Source organism: Barbus barbus (genome assembly GCF_936440315.1).
Source record: "Barbus barbus genome assembly, chromosome: 30".
In the NCBI taxonomy this organism is placed as follows: Eukaryota; Metazoa; Chordata; class Actinopteri; order Cypriniformes; family Cyprinidae; genus Barbus; species Barbus barbus.
In genome coordinates, this window is record NC_136758.1 from 17,972,523 (window position 1) to 17,999,332 (window position 26,810).

The 26,810-nt window shown below is 38.4% G+C and overlaps 1 protein-coding gene across 4 annotated transcripts in view; it reads right to left on the reverse strand.

Annotated features, from left to right (window-relative positions):
* The window catches only part of ehbp1 (EH domain binding protein 1), a 134,600-nt gene that overhangs the window by 12,238 nt on the left and 95,552 nt on the right, over window positions 1-26,810 (reverse strand). Inside the window, exons 17-21 of one of the 4 annotated variants that reach the window (XM_079386531.1) lie at window positions 25,543-25,716; window positions 21,999-22,150; window positions 16,654-16,792; window positions 16,185-16,285; window positions 13,676-13,799 (exon numbers count right to left, since the gene is read on the reverse strand). In XM_079386531.1, the coding sequence (XP_079242657.1) occupies window positions 13,676-13,799; window positions 16,185-16,285; window positions 16,654-16,792; window positions 21,999-22,150; window positions 25,543-25,716 (690 nt within the window). Of the gene's footprint in view, window positions 1-13,675; window positions 13,803-16,184; window positions 16,286-16,653; window positions 16,793-21,998; window positions 22,151-25,542; window positions 25,717-26,810 lie in introns of all 4 variants that reach the window. The other 3 variants (XM_079386530.1, XM_079386533.1, XM_079386532.1) reach the window with 3 other exon arrangements.

Genomic DNA, 26,810 nt, shown 5'->3' on the forward strand with positions numbered 1-26,810 from the left:
AAAATATTTCCATAGTACTATAGTGTCACAGATATACTGTATAATGTAGTGGATTCTTAACCCAAAAATATGGCATTTTGATGTCTGGCTGCATCTCTTTGGGTGGTTAAACACTTTTATGTAAATATATATCTGTACTAATGTAATAAAATATTATATTAAAATGGTGTTGTGTAGTTCTATTACTCAGAAATGTCACTTGTAAAATACAAACAATAATTAAAATTTGCAAATAAATAACACTTAATTTACTTTATTATTATTATTTTATATATTTTTGATTTTCGTGATAACAAAATATCAATTAAATATCTGAGCTGCTTTAGCAACTGTTATAAAACCCACACCTTGATATTTGGAAAACATTAGTGTACAAGATCTTTCCAAAAGTTGCCAGAATGCCTAAATAAGATTGTTTTCATTTTCAAGGCATGTAATTAGGCCAAACGCTGTGAATAGCAAATTAATTATGTGAATTGAAGGTTCTATTTTTTTTTTTTTTTTTTTAAATTAGAACGTTATTTAGATATTTACAGAATGATAAAACCAAATAACTCTGAGGTAAACCTCCGCAACAGGGGGATTGTTTTGCTTGGCATTTTGTTTAATTACAAAATTCCCCTTCATTTGATTTAGATAAAAATCTTTCTAAAGCATTAAGAAACCAGAACAATTACAAATTAATCCTGAGTCCTGCTAAGAGCTGGGTGTCTTTACTGAAGGAAAAAAAACAGGCTGGGGGTGGAGAGAAGAGGCCATAAAGAAAAGAAAAAGAAAAGAAATATATTAAACCCTGTGATCACAGCAAGCTCTTCTCATTTCTTATCCACCCGTTTTCCGTTTAATCCAATACCCAGTAATCCAATTTGTCTATCGGAGTTTGAAGGGGAAGATCTCCACTCCTCTGCCACTCAGTCACTTTTTGAACATTTACGATTTATTTTAAGTGGGCTGACTCTCCTCACTCGTTCATTCTGTGCGTCTGACTGCCGTTTCCCTCTTTTTTTGTTGTCAGGAGTTAAAATGCATGAAAAAGAGAAGGAGAGACAAATAAAAAAATAAATAAGCAAAAAAAAGAGGGAAAAGAACAAGATGAACAAGGTTTTGTGCAACTAAGAGGAAGCTCATTAAGGCCCAGTCAGGGAGTCTTTCTGAATATGCATGAAGGCAATAATCAGATCTTCACTCGTCACTGAAGGAGAGAGCGGTGAGTACAAAAGGATTGATTTAATTACTTTGAGTGGGTCTGCAATGTGGAGAAGTCTTGTTAGCGTGGGCTGAAAGGGCCGCGCTCGCCTTGCGCCGCTCTGATGGAAGGTAGTTTAGCTTGAGCCACAATACCTAATCTCAGGATAAAGCCCCAGCCATTGTGCTTTAAGACGCCTATCACTAGTTTCAAAATGGGCCGAACACATTTTCTCTTGTTTAAGCCAACCTAGTTAACCGCTAACCTTTTCCCCTGTTTGCTATTTATCCGGGGATCGGCCTCTTTAGGTGACCAAGACACTGAAAAGCAAAGAGGCATACAGAAAAGCTTAAAAGGTTAATTAATTTGACATTAAAATAAAATTAAATCACTTTACAATATTATCACAATCTCTAAAACAAAATAAAAAAAATCATGTTAAATCTTTTAAGGAAACAAACCAACATATTTACACTAACGGAACATGAGCAGCCAAAGCGCATTACAATTTAATTCCTGTCCCCTGTCACTAGGTTTTCAATTGCCACCGGTATTATTGACCTTCAGTTGCTTGCTTTGCGGCTTATGAGGAAGGATTCATAAGCAGAGCGGCCTTACATCGAGGATAGAAGAACCGCAGGAGGAAAACAGGATCGCTGGAGTCGCCCTTAATGACAGAAAAGTCTTGGCTATACATACACCGTTATCATACATCCTTTCATGTAATTGTTTGAACGTTCAGTGAGGGGCTGACAGAAGATAGGCTGTACCTTAATACTCGTCTCTCACCCGCCCCTCAGCGCTGTTAACACAAACAACTCCTCTGCAAACACTGCAGTCCCCCAGCTAATAGCAGACACCTCTCACTTTATGCTGAGTTTGGCAGGGGCAAAACAAACAAATGGCAGATAATAGATTTTTTCTTTTTTTCCCCCATATACACAAATTGGAATGTAGTTTTCTCCTTTTAATGTAATATTTAAGCAACTCTACCACAAATATGGTTCTATTACATGAAATAATTTTTTGATATGGAGAGTAACAGTGGCGACTATATGAATTTTAGCCTGGCTGTCTGAGTTAAGTACCGTGAATCACAACTATGTCCATCTCTGTCCGCAGCCCCCTACTCTATTAAACTGTGTTTGTATTCCCCCCCTTCTTTTTAATCAATAAACATTATCACAGACTGACAGACTATCAGCTAGTGTTGGCCGTTTCTTTCTCCTTAATCCCTGGGCTGCCTGTCCACTATCGCAGCTTCACGATGAGCGTAACAGCCAAGACAGCCAGTTTACATTACAAAACAACAATTACAGCCCTCTTCACAACAGCACTCGCAACAAATAATGATGCAAAATGACAAAAGGGGGGGAAACAGATGATAAAACAGTTTTTGTCTTCACATTTATGCATTTGGCAGATGCTTTTATCCAAAGCATCTTACACTGCTTTTAAGGTATACATTTTATCAAGTTTCTGGGAATGAAACCCAAGATTTTGCAATTGCTAGCACCATGCTTTACTCTTTGAGCTACAGGAACAATAAAAGATTTGATAAATGTTTTTTTTTTTAATACTGTATAGTCCAATCAATTGCACATTTGTTATATATAAGGTCAGGACATATCAAGCAAATGCACAGTAATTTGTTGGAATATATGCAACAAATAAACCTCTGAATTTCGAATGAGGACAGCAATATAAATTCTAAGGGGTAGACATTGAAAGTACCAGTAATTAAAATGTAATGAATGTAAATCTACAGTTGTAACTAAGTAAGTGAAACAAAACAATTAAATAATAAATAATAATATAATAATATATGTACACATAAAAGTTATTGTAAATTAAGTTATAGAATATAATTAATAATAGAATAGATATAATAAAATAGAATTGAAAAGATTCAGCAACCAAGTTAACCCTAAAATGCGAGCGTGGACCATTGAACCATAAAAACAGATTTTATAATATGACCTTCAGGGTGAAACACTGCAGCCAGAGGTCCTCTCCTCTTTTCTTTCTTATTTTGACAAATACTATCATTTCATTCTATCACCCACTTTAAGCCTGCTTTTGGGAGCGCTGAACACAGGGGCAGAATCAAGGGCCTTTGGAAAAAGCTGAGTACTTCAGGTAATTAAAGCTGGGTGAGTGGCAGATGAGAGCGGTAAAAAAAAGATCACCTGGTGAAGCCCTCCGAAAAGGTGTTTCATTAAAAGCCTTTTACCATACAAGCACAGCACAATGTGGAGACACCGTATTTTACCACTTGTGCTCAACAGGCCCTCAGAGCAGCGGCTCGGATGAGAGCAGAAACCTATCCCGGTTAATAATCTCATAACAAAAGCTAAAAGACATCATCCTATTAACTAGTGGTCCCCAGCGCTAATGCGAGGTACTGCCCTGTGCCTCTGTATAGAGAACACAGCTATTAAAAAGGAGTGTGTGAACAGCCGGCAGGAGACTCCGTCAGACCCAGGCCCTTTATCTGTCACCCTTTATCTGTCCCCTCTTGCTCGGGAGCTGTCAGTGATATCATGAAGCTTGAGGAAATCGTTGTCAACAGTTGTCAAAAACGTTTCATTTTGGGTGTTGTGTTTTAACAGAAACGTGTGAAAAGAGAAGACGCAAGTCAACGCCATTTCTGTTTTGCGATTTAGATATCGTTCGATTCTTGGCGATAACCCAGAAGAGGAATGCTAGTGACACCTCCCCCTTTCCCTGCAGCACCTCCAACTCCTTGTTGCACATTTTACCTTTTTTCTTTTCTTCTTTCCTCTGTCCTTTCTTTCTCAGGGGAATATTAAATGAGTGAGCCAGCTGAAAGGCACTGAGTCGCTGACACAAAAAGCGTTAAAAATTCTCATTTGGTTGTCTTTATTTTGCTAGCGCCATGTGGTCCTTGAAGATGTTGAAAACACGGGAAGCAGAGGAAAGATCAGAGCCGGCTCATTAGCATTGGGACAGAACTGGAGAGGCAGCGGTGTATAGTGGGCCCTACTCCAGAGCTCCAGTGAGAGCAGTTGGTGGTAAGCTCCCCGTTTCATTGTGCTTTTGTCTTTCCTCCGGGTCTACCTCACAGCGGGGAGCAACACTAGCCCCAGGTTACACAAGGGAATTATGGGAAAAAATGATTTTGACCAAGGTGGAGAGGACTCAGACATTGTCAGATGTAGGCTTCGTGTGCAAAGATGATGTTCTTGGCGAAATGAAGATTCTTCATCATATTCTCATTTAATCCACTCTAGGTAGTTTAATCTACTCATACAGTCTGGAAAAAACCCTACAGACCAACAGTGTTCTCTGAAAATCATACATCAGTATAAAGCGGCAACAGTTATGCAGAAAATTATAGACGTTAGCTATGATTTATAAGCATGCAATTTAAAAAGACCGTTTATTAGTGAATTATTCTACGCATTTTAGCCCAAGTGTTTGGTCATGATGACAGCATCCACACCGACGGACTAAATGCCAAATTTTTTGATGGAAAGAGGAAAACATCAGTTCTAACCCGTCTCCATCTCACCCCTGCCTTCCCCAGTCGTAGTGAAATGGATAAAGGTCTAGTTGGATGGGTTTATCGGGTAAATCCTGCTGGTTGGCCTGCTATCTTGGATGATGACCCTGAAGAATGTCAACAGCTCATTTCCCCAAAGCTGGAAGGAGTCACCATGGAAGTCATAATCTGCTCCTCCGCAAAGCCCTTGATTCAAATGCCGAATCTCTCCATCTTTTCAAATATATATTAACAGGAATCGTCCACTCCTGCGAACCCATAACACTTCTTATAAGTTCTGAGAAGGAAATGTTTGGTATCAAATAGTCCAGCTTTCGATTTTATAGAATTATAGAATTGTCTTTAATTTAATGCCTTTACATTGTGGTTACATTATTTGACTCGAGGAGGTCTGACCACAAACACTGGTTGATGAAATATATAAATTAGATGTTACTTTGGATAAAATATGCATAATTAAGTTTTCACCTACTATAATTGCTTGATTCTGATTGGTTCATAAACTTGAATACTTTTTGCCCAACATATTCATGCTCACACCCTGCATCTTCTGTTCCTACCAACAGGACGACAGCAACACCACGAGACACCAGAGTGATTTTTTTGGCCATGTTGTCGGGGGTCGTCTGGTTGACACTAGCTGGCCTCCAAAAAGAGCCCAGGACCAGATGTTACCGAAATGATCAACAACCAAAGCAACAATAGCTACGGGGGAGGGAGAGAGCAGCATAAATTAATGGCTGATTTCGCTGGCTTTGATGGAATTAGCGGTACTCTTTTTCTCAATGTGCCATGTGAATGTCCTTGCGTTAAACGTTTTTTTCTCATTCTCAATCTCTTTCTCTCTCTCTCCCCTTTTTCCCCCTTTTTGACAAGTAAGGCCACCCAGCAGAAAGCAACTGATGCAAAACCCCCAAGTAATCCCTGTGTTTATCTCTCCACTGTGGTAAGTCTGAACACAGACCCCATTATCTCACGGATTTGAGCAAACTTTCATTTATTTGTTGGCCTTGGGTATTCTCTTTCTTCAACTTCGATGCCTGAGTTTAGGATCCCCTGATTCCCCTATTCCAATGTAAATAGATTTGCATAGTGTCACAATGCATCTAGCTGAGGTACTGATTAGCTGACAGAGGGGAGGCCTGTTTGCAAGGGTGGGGGGACCCCAGTAGACATGTACATGTAAAAAGGTGCCTTCCAGGAGGGAGCAGTGAGCACATACATATGTATCTGTGACTGCATGAAGCTTCTCAAAATCTCCACACAGCCAAATGGAAAAGGGCTGCTTGGATTCCTGGCCCCATCTCTTGCTCTCAAAGCAAAACTAACAGCGTCAACTGCATCCGATTTAACTACTAAAATCGACACAAATGGACAATTTCTTCAGAATTTTCTCACAAAAATTGTGATTTATAGGCATTATATGCCAAATAAAAAGACATTTAGATGACATGAATTCAAAGGATAGGTCACCCAAAAATGCAAATTCTGTCACCATTAAATCATCTTCATGCTGTCCCAAAACCTGCAAAACTTTCTTCTGTGAAACACAAAGAATGATCATTTGAAGAAATCTTGTTGTTATATTTGATCACAAAAAAAATAAATGTCGTTGTTCATACAACGAAAGTCAATCCAGTGTTTTGGATATTGACTTTTATCGACATTGTATGCACAAAAACAGTTCTTATAAATGTGTGATCCACATTTTAGGGTGAATTATCCCTTTCAGCATTTAAATGTAATTGGCGTTTATTTAAATGACGTATCGTAATATTATGTAGCACGAACATGTCTACTAAATAATGCTAAGGAGGACTTTATACTTTTGACAGTCGTCTGAAAGGCTGCAAATCTTGTGGGCCAGCAGGTGTCAATCGTTTGAAGTTACAATAACAAACTACCATTATATATGAGCTATAGTAGATATTTAAACTAGCATTAACAAAAGATGGCAGTCCTGACATCACCTATTTGAAACGCAAGCGTTTTGGTGAGACATTAGTGTGTGTTAAGGACAGGTTGCAGCCATTTAGGAGCATCTCTGTTATCTCATCGACTTAGGGCCTGCTCTACCCTCTCTGTTTACATACTTGAGGTGTGAAATTCTGGGGGGTTATCAGAGCTGGAGCAAGAAAGATGCTGAAATGGCTACCTGTAGAGATGACAAATTAGCACAAGCAGCAAGGACCCGTCAACACCTGCAGAATGTTTTTCTTGCTAATATATGATTTGCTTTTATTTGCTTAATCCGCTTTCCAAGTAAACGTATGAGCAAACGATTGCGGAGGGTGAAACACATCTGCTGGCCCCTGAGATTTTCAGCCTTTCAGATGACTGTCAAAAGCATGTAAAAGTTGTTGTAAGCATTATTTAACAGACAAACTGGCTTGTGATAGCATAACATGTAAATGTAGAAGATATTTTGAAGAATGTCTCAACTCTACAATGATACTTCCATTGTATGGGGAAAAACACTGAGTCAGTCATACAGTTGTAGAACAACATGAGTGTGAGTAAACAAATTGTCATTTTTGGGTGAACTATTCCTTTAAGGCCAAAGGGTACAAGGAGAGAGAATGAGGAATGTGGAATTGCTTGGATTGAAGCAAAATGGGCTAGATGAGTATGGAGGTGCTACTCCCTCTGCGTTGTAGTCATTTCCCTCCTGCAGTGTGCCTTTGCATAATTTGCCCCTCCTCCCCCATTAGAGCGGTCGGCTCGTCTCCCTGGGCCATGTGTTAGAACAAATTTGAGCAGTGTCATATTGCACGTATTTCAACAAGGCAAATACTGCTCCCGCCCAATTTGCTTAATGAATTAAGCTGAGGAGAGTAATGGATGTGCTAACACTATTAGCCGCCCTCCACACATCTGCATTGTGGATTCTGGCGTTTTCTTTTCTCCCCCCTATAACCCTCCCATTTCCCCCCCTCTCTTCCTCTCCTCAGGTTTGCTTAAGGACAAATTGATAATGAGTCTCCTCCCTACAGTAACTATAAAAGTCGCTTCCCTCGCTATCTTTCCATCTCTACTAAGCGGCTAACAGCAGAACAATAGCATTTAAATGGTCATTTCCATTAGCTCAAATGAGCTGTTTTGGGTGTCGTTAGCGTGCTTTAGCATGCCAAAGGTGGGCTGGGGAGAGCAGCCGTGTGCTGATAAGGTTCAGGTAGTACGTTAGAGGAATGTGTAGCCTAGAGAGGCCCATACAAAGGGAAATGAACAACAACTGAGCTAGCATAGCAGGGCTGTTAGCACGTGAATGCCCCTAATTACAGGCCAACCCCACGTCATTACACTTAATTGTAAAGTGTGTCTTAATCAGTTTCCATATGAAAAGGTCTATTAATTAAGTGCATGACTGAAATTCAATTATGTTGTCAAGAGACAATTTGTAAACCAAATAATGATCAATTATGCAAACAGAGTCCAGTGCACCCAAACTGTTTTGCTAAGCCTTTTTCTAGATGAGAACTTCTAGGAAAAATCTAATTGAGTTAAATTAAAAACAAATTTAACAGCTACACATACTGAATAAATCTGTAGGTGTGTTCACAAACCTAAATATGTGTCAAAGAAATTTTTATTTAAAAATAATGCTTGCAGAAAAAAGTGGGGTGTTGCACCCATGGGATGCAAGTTCAAATCCAGCATGTTTCAAACAAATCCAATCCCATCTCATCTCTACTCTCCTCTACACTAAAGACAAACATCCCATACAAATGAAAAAAAAAGACAGTCACGCACACCAGTGCCACAAAAACACAACGAAAAACTAAACTAAAAAGAAAAAAGCCCAGCAGATCATTGAGGTCTTGGCTGGCGTTGTGGAGAGCGGCTCTCTGTTTTTCCGCGCGTATGGAGCCGCAGTGGCACGGCACTAGCTGCTTTTGGCTGGGTCTTACTGGAATGGCAGTCAAAGGGGGGGAAAGATGAAAAGGCCTCAAGATGCTTCAATAAAGGGGAGATTATAATAAGCGCCATCATTGTGCCCCTTTTGAAAATGTTAATCGGGCATATCACTGCCTGCCTGCAATGCCACATGTAGCAGCGTTTGACTTAACTTCACACCAACAATTTAGAGGACAGCAAGGCCACTGCAAAACACATGGGGGGGATAAAAGAGAGGGATAGAGGGAAAAGGAAAACAAACAGGGATGGAGAGGGAGCGCTACAATAGCGACTATTCGTAATTTCTGTGTCGTTATAAAAATCTAAATTACATGTCTCTCAATGCAGGCCGTATCTCCCGCAACCAACAAACCCTTCCCCCCGACGCCCCCCTACGCAGACACTATCCACCCCGTGCGTTTTATCTTAAGATTCTCAGACAATGCCTGGAGGATCCCCTTCTCTAATCTTCCTTAAAATCCCCTTTCATCCAACTGTTAAAGAATGTTTGAAAGCCTGACACCAGACCAAAAAAAAAAAAACCTCTTCACATCTGGGAAAAGCTTTCGGAGGGAGGGTTTGCTGGTTGGGGGTTTGAATGCGAAGTCAGTGCAACTTAACTAATTAAATTGTTTTTGCCTCTCGAACATTCAAACAGCCTCGGAGATTAAAAAGGGCTGATGTGAGACGTTTTCCTTCTCGCTTCCAGCGACCATTACAATAAACTGGACAAATGCAAGAGTAGTGCTAATGTCTTACAACACGCATTAATTGAGGCTAAAGGTCTAACCTGTTTATATTAGGTAGCAAGAATACATGACTTCACAAAGACGGTCTACGCTGCGTGCGTAACGGTCCGGAGAGAATTAAAACCAGCGGGAAGAACAAAGGCCGCAAAAGCCAGCAGCTGAAAATGGACCATTCTGATGTTAACCAGCTCTTGAAGTCGAGCACATAGTCCAGCACTAAACCTGAATAGGCGGTCACCTCCTGATCCAGCGCTGGCCTTTGGTCGTGCCGATAAAAGCCATCCTTATGAGCCGAATTCCTGCGTTTGTCTCCAGGCTTACTTTTCCGCTACTCACGGCGCACGCTTAGCAGGAAGGCAAAACGAGGTCTTTGGTCTTTAAAATTAGAGTGGACAAGCTACCGAACTAGCATGCAAATCCCATGGAGGAGAAAGAATAGGACAGAGGGAGAAGAGGGGAAAAAAAAGAGAACTGAAAGAGAGACAACAGAAGAAAGAGAACAGCAGAGAGTGAGAGAAAAAGAGTTTGCGATTACGCTGATAGAGCCCGGTGCGTGCCGATTGCGAGAGACATCACAAAACCTGTCGCGTCCCCAGAACCGGGGCGAGTATTATGCTCTAAACACTTTTCCTTCTCTTACTGCGGAAAGATTATACTGGTTATCCAATTAATACAGCTGAAATGCCATTCTAGTGTCTTTAAGCTCTTGCATAGGAGGTCAAGAGGACTATGCCACTGCTTACAAGCATGCTGTGGATGTAATCTTCCCAAAGTTACAATAATTAATGTTAAGCTTCTTTAGCAATACGTTTCTGAAAGAACTTGCCTGATAATATACTTAAAGCTGTGTTAGCTGTTAGCTGTTGTCTGAGCTCGGAGACCATTTCCCCATGCGACTCACGTAGCCAAGCTTAAATCTTTAGTCAAACTAAGGAGCTGGTTACAAGCATGTTGCCTTAGCCACACAAGCAATTCCATTTCAGTCTTGGCGGAGCTGAGATCTATAAACGCAGACACTCAAGCAATTATTTCTGCATGGCCAACACTGCCTTGGAATGTGGGCACGGAGAATTAATGTGGGAAAACTGAGGGGGGAAAAGCGACAAACCAAAAAAAAAGGACTGACGTTTTAAGACTGAAATATAAAAAGGTGCACATCCGTTAAGAAGCCCAGAAGAGGACGGCTATGTCGCCGTGAAAAAAACAAACATAACGGGCCTCTTCTGACACCGCCGTGCGTCTGTTTGTCCGGCACAGAATACTGTGATGGCTTGTCTGTAAACTGCATTAAGCTGATGATATCCGTCTTGTATGAATTTCTGTGACCGCGGCGGAGAAAAAGAGAACGGATTAGCATGCAATAAAACCTGTGTCAATCTTATCAGACTCAAGTGCAATTTTTAAACATATGTTAATCTCACCTAAAACTCATTCTTTTCCTCTGTGCTTTTTATAAAAATCTCTTATCGAGAACTCTGTAGGTGTGTGGGTTTTAGAGCGCCTTTAAATGCCATTATTTTCATAATTGCGTTCATTGTTGCAGGTTATAAAGCAATTTGAAAATCATATGTGTGCATAAATGCATGCTGAGCAGATGTCAGGGAGATGCATTCAGAGGCTTGCTGAATATCAAAAGCGGTGCAGATAACATTTACACACATTTCAATGCTGCATGCTGAAAAAATTTCAATGTGATCCGGGACGGTATTGTGCTCGGACAGAACGGCGAGCGCGTGAATAGCTCTCCTCTCTTGCTTTTGATTTCGCCAAACGTTCAAAATTGATATGTTTAGAAAATCGGGTGACAATAACATATTTAGATGTAATTCCAGGGATGTGGCTAACTGAGGTAATAGTTGAGCTGCTGGCGAGTGTGTGTGTGTGTGAAGGACACTGCTCCCTCTGGTGTGGGAATAACAAGTTCATTAGGCAGGAGCCACCGCAGGCCTCTGCGTTCCGTTTACGGCCTCCTAGCCCATCAGCGGCTGCATCATTAGGGCTCTGCCATAATTAAGAGCTGTTAGAAAGTGAATTCTCCAACTGCAGATTAGAAAATTAAACTATTTACTGATTACATATTAATAGAAGACAACAATGGCAGTCGCCATAAGCTTGGAAGGCAACCAAGGAATACATCTGTGTACTTAATTACCATAAACAATGGTTGCATGGAAATAGAGTTTTATACGCATTCCCTTCTGTAATACGCCTGATATCAGAAGACACTTGACAATTCGTGTTCAATTATCTTCATTCTTTAATGTGCTGTGAACTGCACACAGTAAATAAATTAACCAGCCCAATTACTGTGAATTCATCTGGGAAACAAACGCAAAAAACCAGCAGACTAAGGCAGAGCGTATAATGAAAGGGGGAGGGGGTATCAGGGATCACGAGTAGTTCTTAATACAGTTTTTATGTGTATATAAATATAACTTAATAAGTGTGCATACATACAGATATGCATACGCATATTTATTTAACTTTTGCTTATTTGTTTGCAGTCAATATGTGACCCTGGACCACAAAATCAGATCCATGAAGATATTTTGTAAATTTCCTACTGTAAATATATAAAAACTTAATTTTTGATTACTAATATGCATCGCTAAGGACTTAATTTGGACAACTTTAAAAGGCAATTTTCTCAATATTTTATTTTTTTTGTACCCTCAGATTCCAGATTTTTAAATAGTTGCATCTCGGCCAAATATTGTCCCATCATAACAAACCATACATCAATGAAAAGCTTATTTATTCAGCATTCAGATGTTTTCAGAAATCTCAGTTTCATAAAAAAAGACCCTTATGACTGGTTTTGTGGTCCCGGGTCACATATTCTCTCTCTCTGTTTACACACACACACACTCTCACACACACTCTCACACATACACACACACACACACTAACAGTTGTATATTACTATTGTATTGGGCACAACCCTAACTGTACATATCACATATATTCATATGTCATATATATTTATCTGAATAATTTCTAGTGACTTACAAAAATAATTACATGCTATCAAAACGGAAAAATATGTAGTTAAAAAACTTATATACAATACTTGTTTATAATACGTGCACTAATATAGTGCAACACAGCTTAGTATGATTATATTCAATGTGTATTCTGAGCACAACATATGCCATTTGTTTTGTGTATATTTAGCTATAGAGGCTGTTTCTGGCAGACTATGTTGTCTGTGAACCTGACAGTGGCATGAATGCACCTGTTTGCAGTGCTGAAATGCGTGCACTAGCTCAGACAGGTAAGCACATTAAGGTGAGACTCGTACATGGAGTCTGGTGTGTAACTGCGCCTCTTATTTCTGTCTGTGAGTGTGTAAATCTTGCCGAAATGTCTGGTTTGGTTCTCCACCTGCTAGGGCATTCAAGCCATTTATCATTCAGAGCGAGAAAAAACCCCCCTTCAAACGGACACAGCGGCTTTGACTTCAACAGGGTCCAGGTGAGTGTGAAGAGAGCGAGCGAGGGAGGGAGGGACGGACGGAAGGTTGGGCAAACACAAAACTGTGATAGTCATGATATCATCCTCAATGTGATGGAGAAGCATAAAAATTCAACCGTCTACTTTCCCCTCCTTTTTTCAACCCCCCGCTTCCCAACGCTGCCCTTGTGAGAAATTATTGTTTCGTATCAGCATCTGGATGGAAGGAAGCTTTTCTTAAATTTTAGTTATTGAGGCGCTGAGTCTCAGAACGTCGCTCAATGTTTTAACAAAGGCTCCACAGCCCTTTTTCCCTGCTATACACACCTGAAAGATCGCCCCCACATCCTTTCATATGTGTATATGCGAGGAGAAGAGAGAGCGATAGAGGGAGAGAGAGAGAGAGGGAGGAGGAGAGCAAGCGCATGTATCTATTAATATGTGTCTTTCATTATTTCAACATTTCCTTTTCGGTCCAGCCCCCAAACAGCAGCCCTCCCCATTTCTCTTCCTCCCCTCTTCACCCTTTACCCCTCTGCCGTATCCCCCTCTCTCCCTCCTTCTCCCTCTCTCTCTCTTCTACAGCATATCATTGAAGGCCAGATATGGGGTTCTGTTGCGCATGGCTGCACGGTACTGTTCAATAGTGGCTGGCTGGCGGACGCTATCAGCACTAGTTATCAGCTCCCATGAAGGCTCTCTTATCACGGCGGCCCAGAGAGCCTCCCTGCATCCTCACCGCCCCTTTTCATATCCCCGCTGCCACCCCAACATCCCGGCTTCAAAGATTCACACTTCCCAAACTCCATAAGAGTTTGTGAACGCTCAATTTGCCAAAACTGTTTACAGTGTAATTGGGCGGCGTACCTGTGTCCATGAGATAGCGCAGGCGCTTCTCCACACGCGAGGCCCGCGTGTCGATCTGCCTCTGCTCGCTCTCCAGCGCCGCCAGTTCTCCCACCACGTACTGACTGGTGTCTTTGAACGCTTTCTGCTGGGCAAGAACAAACGAGAGGAAGGGGGAGCGATGAGAGGTTAGAAATGAAGCATCACATCCTGGGTTTATATAGCTTTTTAATACCAGGGGAACAGTGGTCATAATGATGACTGGTGAATATTGCTCTAATTAATTAAGCAAATTAAATGTTATTTTTTTCTGATCTCATTGGAAATGATGTACTACTGTCAATTTTTAAAAGTGATAAAAATGACAAAAAAAAAATCCTGAATTAAGCTAATTACTAAGATGGGGGGGGGGGGGGGGGGGTTATAAAAAAAATAAAAAATAAAAGTTGAAAAATATTAAAAATAATTAGTAATAAATAAATAAATAAATTAGATATAACAAAAGCATTGTGTAAAAATGGTGTATATGTATGTAAAATAAAAAATAAAAATAAATACTCAGAGCTACTGTATGTTTTTCTGACTATGTTTAAAGCTTTATTTATTTATTGCCTTAATTCCTAGCATAATAATATCTGTTTCTGCAGTTACGGACTGTAGCTTTAATGCTGAGGTATGACTATGTGCATGAATTTATTACATTAACATTATCTACTGTATGATAATTTTTCTGAAACTGCTTGAAGATTTATTTATTTATTTTAATTTATTTATTGCCTTAGATCCTGCTGTAATAATATCTGTTTCTCTATATAATAACTGTAGCTTTAAATGCTGAGGTTTGACTGCGTGCATAAATTTATCATATATTATACACGTAAATAAAAGTTAAAATAAAATGAAATATGACTGAGAAATAATGTATTTTTTTCTGACTATGTTTAAAGTTTTTTTTTTTTTTTTTTTTTTTTTTACTGTTTTTTATCATTCCTGGCATTCATAATTCTTTTCCACAGTTACGGACTGTAGATTTAAATGCTAAGGTTTGACTTCATACGTAAAGCCTCAGGCAGGAGGGTGCACTTACACACCAATATAAACATGCTAAATGATCTGACAGAATCCAGTATTACAGCAGTCTGGAGGACTGACACACAGAGAGACAAAATTGAAATATACGGGAGAGGTGGGTCAGTGCCTAAGGGCCTATCAGCAGGGATGTAAGAGATCTACGCAGCTCATGCGTGTGCTCAGATTCACTAGTGTACACATTTGGAAACACGCTCCCTTTCTCACACACTAGCCCTGATGGCAGTAGCACCCTCTGGCTCGTGGGAAACACTGGAGTGAGGGATGAGACAGTGATTAGGGAGAAATAGAGTAATTAAACTGCACGCTTCTTTCTGAGTGTGTTATAGTGACAAGCACTCCCACCCCCTCTTTATTCCACTCGTTTATCGCCTTCCTCTGTCCTCTCCTCCTTCCATCCTTCCTACTATTCCGAGATAGAGGGGGAGGGGATATTGTGCTAATTTAAATTCACATCCTAAAGATTGCTGCAAAAATATATATATTTTTAGTGCTGATGCACCTTATTTCATAATAGGAACGAGGGAAATGGGGAAGAAAGTTTTTTTCCATCCAAGACAGCACTTTTTCTGCCTGAGTCCTCCTGCTGTCCATCAAACTCCACCTTCCTCTTCCTCGCTGCTCTATCAAATACTTCTCCCACAAATCAATTTTACACATGATCAGCCCCCTCCCCTCTGCTCTCGCCTCTCTGCCATAATTAAGTGTTGAAATTTCCATATATATTATATTAATGCAAACATCATTCGCTGGGTAATTCAGCTTGAGCTGGGTAATGGGCAAGTTCAACACCCATTAACCCCTACACAGAGAGGGGCAAAGCTGGTCTCTACTGACCTTCCCTCTCTCTCTTTCTGTCTCTGTATCTATCTCACTCTTCCCAGGGTATGTTTCTCTATACGCTGGCCCTATATGTGGTGCCACAATAATTAAAACTTCATTAGATCAGCCTACATGGAGAGAATGAACGAAGATGGGACAAGAAAAGATAATTATATAATTCTAAACTATTATTTATACATAAAAAAATTATGTATACAATATATAAAAATATATACAATATTTTAAATTATATTTAAAAGATTTAAATTAATAAAATATTTAAAATAATAAATTACATTTCAACTATTTAAAAATTTTGAACAAATTAAAAGGGTTTGGAGAAAAAGACTTACAGGAGGAGTGCAAAGTATATCTACTATGTCCATTTCCCTTTTTCCTAATCTTACAATTATCAGGGAACAGCAGTCTAATTTGGCTGGTCTCTTCAGCTTTAGGGAAGAACAGATTGACATCAGTGTTAAAAAAAAACCCTCTCTGGCCCTCAGACAGATGTGAGTGACTGTGTGCAGGTTTAACGTCCAACTATGACCTGGTGTCACAGACAACATCAGTACGAACGAACAGCTCTGCCTGAGAATTTAAATATGCATTTAAGTACTTCATCTTCTGTTGGTTTTCGTCCTTCTTTCTCTGTCAAAGCTCCTCTCTCCTCAGCTGCCCGCTTTAGATCTTCAGGCACTGATCTCTGCCTTTTAACCTCTGAAATGAGAGAAAGAGATATTAAACAATGACAGAGTTCATTCCCACCTGAGCACAATCACAAACTCACTTAAACTGAATATGAAGACATTTTTTTTTATCAGATGAATTTTAATTCATTCAGACAGATCTGACATCTTCATTAAAGAAATCACAAAGTGTATAGAAACACCTTATACAGCTGTTATTAAACTGTTAACATTCTTGAGACACTTCAGTGAGTCTTAAGCCTAATTAACTAGAAAAATAAACCTGACTGCTACAGGCTTATGCATTAAATACATTCATTTAATGATTACTGAAATGTTCAGTGTAAAATCCTCCATAAACTTTATGAAGTCAGTGACATCAAAAGTAATAGACCTCACCTGGCCTGGTCTCTACGTATTGGCTGAACGATTTGAGCTGTGTTTTCCTGACTGCAGACTCCTTGTGGAAGACAACAGGACTGCGCAGACGTTCTGTTGCCCTGCGAAGACGCTCTGCGTGCAATTCATCAACAGTATTCTATAAAAACATTAAAAAAGAGGGAGGGATGGGGGCGGGGGTAAAAAAAAACAGTTAACTTTAAAGTAGAGCAGAGTCATTTGAATAAAGTTGCTTCTGATGCCGGTCGACATTAAAGAAAAGAACAAATTAGACACACATGGCCAAGAAATGTTTAACGATGGAGTGCCGTGCCTGAAGAACGGCCGAGGAAAGGTTCTGCAGCATTTGGTACATCTCCGAGTCCCACATTAACCCACAAGCACAAAGGAAATAAGGCAATTAAGTCTACTTTCAACAAAACCTGAGCCAGAAAATGTATTCAGATTATGCAAATTAAAAGCACTATTGTCTTGGAAGCGAACACGTGTTAGCAGCTTCTCACTGCGGCTTCCAATCACCTCAATATTGAAATGTGTTATTATGTGCTGGGCCCAATAAGCCAAGCAGACTGGAAAGCGAAACGGCAGCGTTCAGAATAACATTTGCAACGTCAATAATAATAATAGGAAACGTCTAATAAAGTTCACAATTAGCGAACACGTTCCACTGCTTGAGACTGAGAGGGAGAAACATTGTTAGTGTAGATGCTAGCTCAGTGGTGTGTGTACAGAAACCGCACAGCTAATAAAGACAAGCGTGTACAAACAGACACACACACTGCCTCTGGCCTGTTTATTCTTAAATTATAACTTTTTTAAACAAAGCTGCAATTAGCGTGTCCCTAGAGAACAACAAATTTAGCCTGATCTCAGAGATGCTGAGCGTCTCTATGTGTGAATATTAACAGTTATAGCGGTTTTCCCAACTGACCCGATATGTTTAAACGAACAATATCAGCTGTCAAAAGCCCTAATTTGTAGCTTCTCTTCAGCCATCTTGACAGATTGTAACTTTTAGAGATTCCTACAGGCTGGATGAGACACATACCTGTACATGGGTCAATGACACATCAAAGCAAGTCCCTTAACTACTATGTACTTACATAAAAAAATAAGTACTTATTGTGTTAATATTGTATTGCAAAACACATTTGCTGCTATTGAGGTGGGTTACGGGTAAGGTTAGGGACAGGTTTGGTAGTATGGGTAGGTTTAAGAGTGGGTTAAGGTGTAAAGGATGGGTCAACAGTTTAATTATAAATGTAATTACAGATTTAATTACATGTACTTATATATATTTTTTTAAATACCTGTATGTAAAACATGCATGTACACAATTTCACTGCATCAAATGATTAATTTAAATGCAAGTACATAGCTAAGGCCATAGTTAAGTTAATATAAAGTGGGACCTCAAAGCATATATGATAAAGAAACATGTATCAAGATAACTACGAGTTAACATGAACAAACAATGAACAATACTTCTACAGCCTTTATTAATATTAGTTAATCTCAACATTTTACTAACAGTTAAAGCACTGTGAACTAACATGAACAAACATTTTTTAACTAACATTAAGAAAGGTTAATAAATGCTGTAAAAATATATTGCTTATTGTCGTTAGTTGATGTTTTAGTTTGTTAGTTAATGCATTAATATTAACAAACGAGACTTTATAGCAAAGTGCTATGAATGTTTTTAAATATATTTTTTAATTAATTCATAATTAATTCATAAATGTGACCCTGGACAACAAAACCAGTCATAAGGGTAAATTTTAAAAAATTGAGATTTATATATCATCTGAAAGCTGAATAAATAAGCTTTCCATTAATGCATGGTTTTTTATGATAGGGCAATGTTTGGGCGAGATGCAACTATTTGAATATCTGGAAACTGAGGGTGAAAAAAAATCTAAATATTGAGAAAATTGCCTTTAAAGTTGACCAAATGAAGTTCTAAGCAATGCATATTACTAATCAAAAAGTTTTGATATATTTACAGTAGGAAATTTACAAAATATCTTCATGGAACATAATCTTAATGTCCTAATGATTTTTGGCATAAAATAAAAATCAATAATTTTGACCCATACAATGTATTTTTGGCTATTGCTACAAATATACCCCAGCGACTTAAGACTGGTTTTGTGGTTCAGGGTTACATATGACTAAGAGTCACACAACATTTTACAACATTTAACCCCCCTCCCACGCACACGCGCACACACCAAAATCAATTTGAAGTCAGAAATGAAAAAGAACGCTTCTCATAGAATAGGTGTATTCATATCATTGTACGTACACATTTTTTGGGAAAAAAATTAGTTGTTAGACAGGACAGAGTGGGGGGAAATGAGCAATACGTAACGTTACCACCCATTTAAACATATGTTGGCAATCTGAAGGTGAAAAAAATGTAATTTCACCTTAAATCCACCATTATAAGTGGAAAGCACTGCAGTTATGAAAAAAAAAAAAACCAAAAGGCGTGAGCGTGTTACGTGTTAAAACGACACATTCAACAGCCTGGATCTCTAGAGACAGCTCGACAAAGCCCTTTAACCCCGTCTGATTCCTCTCATGTTAAAGTCCAAAGAAAACAAACAGGATTCAAACCCAAAGCCCCGCTAGAATCCTCGTTTCCCGGAGGACCCGAGGCCTCCAACCCTCGCTAACAACCCTTCCTTGAAACACCTGCCCCCACAGCCCCTCGATACCCCTGGCTGGGGCAGATATCAGGGCTATCCCCACATCGCGATCGACGCTTTTTAATCTGTTATCGTCCCGATCATTATTGTGGTGCTGGGTATTATTTTGGCAGAGGTGTGTGTGTGTTTCTGGGATGCGTGACTAATGTTGCGGTCTGCTGCTCATTGCAGGCGGTTATCGTGTGCCACCATGGCAGCAGGCTCACAGTGCATAGAGACAATTGCTAATGAGACACAACCGGGAGCACTGGGGGACTGCAATGTGTGTGCTGGGGGGGCATTCTGTCCCACACCGTTCTACTACCGCCTCAAGGAGTTGTGGGATGGGAGAATCCTCCGGGGATGGAGCGGTTGATTCAGATTTTGTAAGAGTAAAAAGACGTTACCACAACATCAGGCCTTGAGAGAGAGAGAGAGAGAGAGAGAGAGAGAATGTGATCTCAGAGATGAGAATATGTTTGTCTTAGAAAGGCAAAACATAAAGGAGGAACAGATTTGATACTCAAACTTGTTCATGCATACAAGTTGCAATGGAGATGAGGGCGAACGTGGGAAAAAAAAGAGAGCAAGAGCTGCTCTTTCTTTAGAACCCCACTAACCACTGTGGCTCGGAGCTGCAGCGCTCGTAACCCTGCTGATCCTCCCCTGGGCTTTGGCCTGTTGTGCAGGCCTGCAGGTCTGCAGCAGGTGCTGGACCGTTTATACAGACAACAGGACCCTCGTCACTAAAAGCCATTTCATAATGAAGGCGTCCTATAAATTTCGGTTAAATAATCAACTCACTTATAATAACTAGGATTGCAGTTGTACTTTTACTTAAAAATAAATGCCAGCTCTTGACAATAGTGTTCGTTTTTTTTTTTCCTTTTTTAAATAAGTGTCATATACTTTACTACTCAAATGTTTGGGGTCAGCTAGATAAAAAAGAAAATTAAATTAAAAGTTAAAAGACATTTATAATATTACAAAATATTTATATTTCAAATAAACACTGTTCTTTTGAACTTTATTCATCAAAAATTGTGTCTGAGAGGAAAAAAACTATTAGGACTTAAACAAAAATATTAAAGCAGCAAGACTGTTGTCAACATTGACAATAAGACATGTTTCTTAAGCACCAAATCAGCAAATTAGAATGATTTCTTTATCATGTTTTTTTTACAAATTGTAATAATATCATAATAAATTAATAATATTGTTTTTACTGTATTTTTAATCAAATAAATGCAGCCTTAGTGAGAGTAAGATACTTTTCAAAGACATGTATTGACCCTAAACTTTCAAAAAGAAGTGTATGTGAAAGAAAATGCTAAAAATTTGTCATGGCAGTTTTCAATAAAAACTACTTTTTTCTCTCAAAAATTTTAATTAATTATACTATTACTTATTATATAAATTATGCTATTATTAGTTAATTACCAATAATATAACAGGGCAGATATTCTTCTTCTCTGACCCAAATAATTTGCTTTTTTAACAACAATTTTGCATCACCTTCATCAGGTCTGTAAATCAGTTTCTGGAATCTAACCCATTTGTGGCTAGTCCTTGGGAAATCTCAGCCAATCATTTCACACCTGCTGCAGTGAACTGAATGAGGCCTGTCGACCCAAACAAACACATCACTGCAGTTATTGTGAATCAAAGGCCCTGCTAACATCTGCTCACAGGAAATCCCCTCAGTCAGCAGAGAGAAAGCGAGAGAGAGAGAAAGGGGTGAACAGGTGCAGGAAGGTAGTCACCAGCATCTCTGAACATGCCTTGCAGTCACCACCTGGGGGCTCTGAATACAACAGCCAGATAGGAGGTCATCACACACACGTACATATAGGCACCAAGCAGTCAGCGGTACACAGGTATGCATGTTCTTACACACACAACACTGGTATTTAATAAACACGGCAAATCAATCTAATGCATGTCAGCGTCGTAAGCCACACGCCGCTGTCGATACTTCCAAAGCTCTTCTCTGTCAGAAAAGGTCAGCTGTGACATGAGATAATGACTATAATGTCGTTCTGACTCGTTATATATATATATATAAACACATGATGTTCCACAGACGAATAATAAGAGAGAGTGAATAAAAGGGAAAAAAAAAAAAATCAACATCTCTTGGCCTTTTACCTCACCCAAGGGAATGATAGATCCAAGCAAATCATTTCATATTGTTAAACGACCATAACTTAACAACAACAAATAAAACTTCCAAATCTCCTTTTGTAATGTTTAGATGGGTATATTTTTCCATTTTATGCAGAAAATGTACTTGGTGCTATTTTTGTAGAGTCATGTTGTTGCTAGAGCTTTGCTAAAGTATTCTGGGTGGTTGTTTACAAGCCACATATCTCTATGTATTCTGGTCTCTAAATTTGGCTTGGGTCCCTACTTCAATGTAGAACTATGGGAGTTTTTGCTTATTCTGTCTTAAAATGTAGGTCTTTTAAGCTACTAGCCACACAATTTGAAGTAACACTCACGTCTATAGCTGAAACAGTGTGGAATGTGTTATTCAACAAAGTTTAATACTTATGATTGTGTTTGTTCACAATGAATCTCTAAGTATGAGTAATAATATCTGTAATAACCCAATTAGCGATGGTTAGAGCCAGTGTTTGTAAATGTGGCTACCTGCATGCCGCCCGATTCAGGGCTGAGGGGTGAAGTACTGGATGCCGTCAGGGATGAGGAAGATGATGAAGAGGAAGGAGAGCTGCCACCCTGTGGCCGAATCTCTGTGAGCTTCTTGAGCTTCAGGTCCACATGCCTGCTGTTCATCACACCTAAAGAGAGCGAGAGAAAGGAAGAGAGGAAGAGTTATATGCAGTAGGCCACTCATCTCCAACACACAGATAAGCAGAGGACATGACAATGTTTGCCCTTAAGCAAACTGGCCCTCTCAACCTCATACACACTCGCATACACACACACACACACACACACACACACACACACACACACACACACAGGAGAGATATCAAGATGCTGAGAGCCTGACACACCTGAATGTCTCCCTTGACACTCACATACACCTCATGTGAATTAAAAGACCTCTACTGAGTTTGTAGTTCCCAATGCTCCCTTAAATTTTTGTTTGCTGAGCAAATACCACTTCTATTGGCTGCGCTCTAGAGAAGAATATAACATCTAATATACACTACTGTTCAAAAGTATCATATGCTTACCAAGCCTGTATTTATTTGATAAAAATAAATGTTACAGATTGTAATGTTTTAAACTTTTTTCCTGTCTCATTTCATCAATGTCCTTGCTGTAGAAAAAGTTCTAATCTTTAAAAATCTTACTGACCCCAAACGTCTGAAAGGTTGTGTATATCATACATTTATCCATAATAAATGTTTTTATTATTTTATGAATATTTCATTATTTTACATTATTTTGTAAACATTTTTCAGATTACTTAAATGTATTGTTTATAAACCACACATATTATTATAACACTAAATGAGGAATAATTTGACATTCATAATACATGACAATTATGACATTCATAATACATAATTTATTATTTATTTACAAAGTACGTACAAAATTATGTGATTAACTAATTTTACATTATATATATATATATATATATAAAATCAATATAATTATTATAATTTATTACGATTTTAAATATAATTAAAACAGCAATAAATATTAACATTAGTAATGTTTATTAAAATACATTATTATTACTAGTTGTTCTCTTTAAAAAAAATAAAAAATAAAAATCAATGGACACTCCCCTTTAAACTATCCATTAATTTAGCTCTTATTCAAGAAGCTCTAGCGCTTCCCCAACTTTTTAAGGTCTGACTTCTGAAAGTTCTTTTTTTCCATCAGTGAAGGAACAATGTCAGATGAGCATCCAAACATGCTTAGAGGGAACAGTGTTTGCAATTCCTTGAAAGTCATAACATGTCTTTCTCTTTAAATGAACAATGAATTTACTGTTCATATGCAAACCTGTCTTTCAAATGTGTAGGTGTCTTTTTTTATGTCTGCCTTTATATACTCCAAGTCTGTCTTCTCTAATAACCTTTCACTAGCAGGTTTAGCCTTGCCCTCTCTCACTCTTTCTCTTTCACTCATCTGAGCTAGAGATGAAAGTGAGGTGAGGAAGCTTTTCATGTGGGTCCTGTTCTCATCTCCCAGCATCCCTCTCTCTCCCTAAAAAACACCACAGGAGTCATTTATCAGGCTTCAGCACAACCTGGATAAAGGTGCAGGTGTGTGTGCATTGACCAACAGTTTTCCCAAACACAAGAACCACATCCTCAAACTAATTAAAGTGTTCTCCATGATGGGCATCTATATGATCTTTTGTGTTTGGATTGGTTAGGTTCTTTCCCCGGCAGTCCATCTTTGTTGTTAGAAACAATAACAAAACTTAACAGTCCAACTGTACACATAAAATCCTGGGTCCAAACCAGCTTACTGATTGACAGATCATCAGATTACTGATGATCAGAGGATGTCCCTTATGGATGACAAAAAAAAAAAAAGTCTTATAAGCAGACGGACAAGCTAAACCTAAATTATAAAAAAACTATTTGGAAATATGTGAGAAATATGCTGATTGTGACTATGTAAATGTGATGTGTTATAAGAATGAATTTTATTTATTTAGTTTTCTTCTCATTATATACTGAAGGATGTTTTAATTGTATTTAACTATAGCCAATCTGTGACCTTAAAGACTTAGTTGGGGACCAGTTTGGGATGGGTTTGTCAATGGGGCAAAATGTTGATTCTGTACAGAGCTACCATCTATTCTGAAATTTGCCTGAGAATCAATAAAGCTGTTAATCACTAAAAAAAAGACTTAGTTGGGGACCAGTTTGGGATGGGTTTGTCAATGGGGCAAAATGTTGATTCTGTACAGAGCTACCATCTATTCTGAAATTTGCCTGAGAATCAATAAAGCTGTTAATCACTAAAAAATGTCCAACTGTGCCATGGAGAAAAGTATGACTCTTTGAGAGCTGAAATGTGCAAAAAAAAACAGAGAAAAGGATTTTGTGTGTAATAATACATAGACCTTCTTTTCACAATAACAGACAAAAATAGAAACCAATCAAAGAAACAAACAACGTAGATACTACACACAAGTAAACAAAAGAGAAAGAATGATTCAGGTTTCCTCCAGATATCTCATAAGACTTCCTTAGTAAGACAAAAAAAAAACTAATTATTAATAACTTCACATCTCTTTGGCAGATATAATTGTGTTTGTCTTGAGAATATGTTCAAATATTTTTTAATTAAACTAAGGCACAATACTAAAAACATCAAAAAATAAACATAAATAAAAATAAAATCTTGCAGACAGAAATGTTATTAGCAGGCACAAACCTCACTTAAGAAACCTCCCTTTTTTCTTAATGTTTTAATGAATTAAAAGATAAATTAATTCTAAAAGGTGTTTAAAATGGGAACTAATGTGACAAGAAAGAAATACAAAATAATAGGGCAGCACAATTTTGGTAATTACGATTTTTCTGATTAAAAAACACATCTGGTGTGCTTGTTTATAGGGATGCATAATTTGGCCAAACTTTTGTGATTATATATTAATACGAAAAACAACAACGACAATAATAATTTTTATTTATTAAAATCAAACTAAAGAAATATTACTACTGAAATTTCATTGCAATCCCATTGTTTCACTATAAAATTATAGTTCAGCTGTAAAATTACAATACCAATATTGCTGAGCACTTCATAAGTACTTTGGTTTATAAGCACTTACAATCTTTTTTTACAAGATTTTACGTCCCTATATTCCCAAAACGTTATAAGCAAACCAATGCAGAGATGAGTTGGCATGGAGCAGCATTTACTGTGAACTGGGGCGCTCAAAAACACAGAAAACACTGGATCCTGAGCAACACAGTGCAGCATTTCACTATGAAACACGCAGTGCATGCATTTGATAATCACACTAAACCAATTTTGGTTTGATTTTGATTAATCATGCAGCCCTACTAAATTAAGGGTTGTGATGGCATGATAAAAGGTCAAAGGTTAACAAAAGAAAAACAATCAAAAACAGACAGAAGTAGTTACAGACAGATAAATCACTGCACACCAACGCACAAACTCAGGCATGTAGTGTTGCGCGCACACACATTCACACATGCGCAGAGGACATGCAGTGTTGGGTTACCCAGAGCAGCCAGGTCACTGGCAGAGTTAGTAAAATCATCCTCCATTAGACATGAAGACGACAGTTCCTCCTCAGGGTTAGTATGAGTGACATCATCAGCATGAGATGCCGCCGCCTCAATATCACTCCTGCTCTCCTCATCCTCACCCTCCACACTCATCCCATCCACCACGTCTGCGAGCAAACAAACAGGGACCCGCAAAAAAAAAAACAAAATAGAAGAGGAAAGAGACAGAGGAGGTTAGTGAAGCATTGAATGTTAGCTTAGTATTCCAGCGGGAAAGGAAACTTTGAATGTTAGTAAAGAGTCAGAAAAGCATTTGTTTAGACCCATTTAGACGTTTAAACAGTATTTCCTTAACAAAAAAGTTTGCTGCTGGCACGTTGGGATGTGTGTGTGTGTTTGAGCTGAGAGAAATCAGGCAGATGGCTGAGAGTGTCTGGCAGAGAGCTGAGCTTTATGTGTGTGTGTTGCATGGCAGATTTGGCCTTGATGGCAAAATCTCCTCCAGAGTTCCTCTTCCGCATCCACAGATCTGAATCCCACAGAGCCCTTGACAATACACACTCAATCCAAACACATCGATCTCATTCAGTTATATGGTAACCAGAGCAGAGCTTCACACACACGTGCCAGTTTGAACTTAAATAAGAGACAAAACAAAGAGGAAGAGGCTGCATGATTTTTTTGGGGGTGGGGGGAGGAGGGTCTAATTGCTATTTTTCTGATAAATGTAAAACATTTTGTGCTATTTAAAATGCAATAAAAAAAATAACTCCTGGGGTCGGTTGCATAAACAACACCACATTAAGACTGTCTTGAGAACTGGTTTGAATAACTAGCAGCTAACCAAGTGTTTATCAGTGTTACTTTTCAGATTCAAATTAGACCAACCAACATTTTTATGTAACTGACTTAATAAAATTATGACCAGTCTTGCAGAAAAAAATTAGGTGTCTAACTGTTTGCACAGCTGCTCAAAAGTTTGTGTTTATTTATCAATGACTATAAAATAATAATAACAATAATAATTGTATGATTATTATTGCAAATACTGGTAACAATTTAATACAGGGACTAATTCTCACTATTAACTAGTTGCTTATTAGCATGCATATTACTAGCATACTGGCTGTTTATTAGTACTTATAAACTATTGTAATATTTCACTATAAAACAAAAAAATAGAGTATTTAAAAAAAACAATGTAATTATTTTATTGTACAGTACGACCGTAAAATTACTTTAATTAAAATGCATTTTCTAT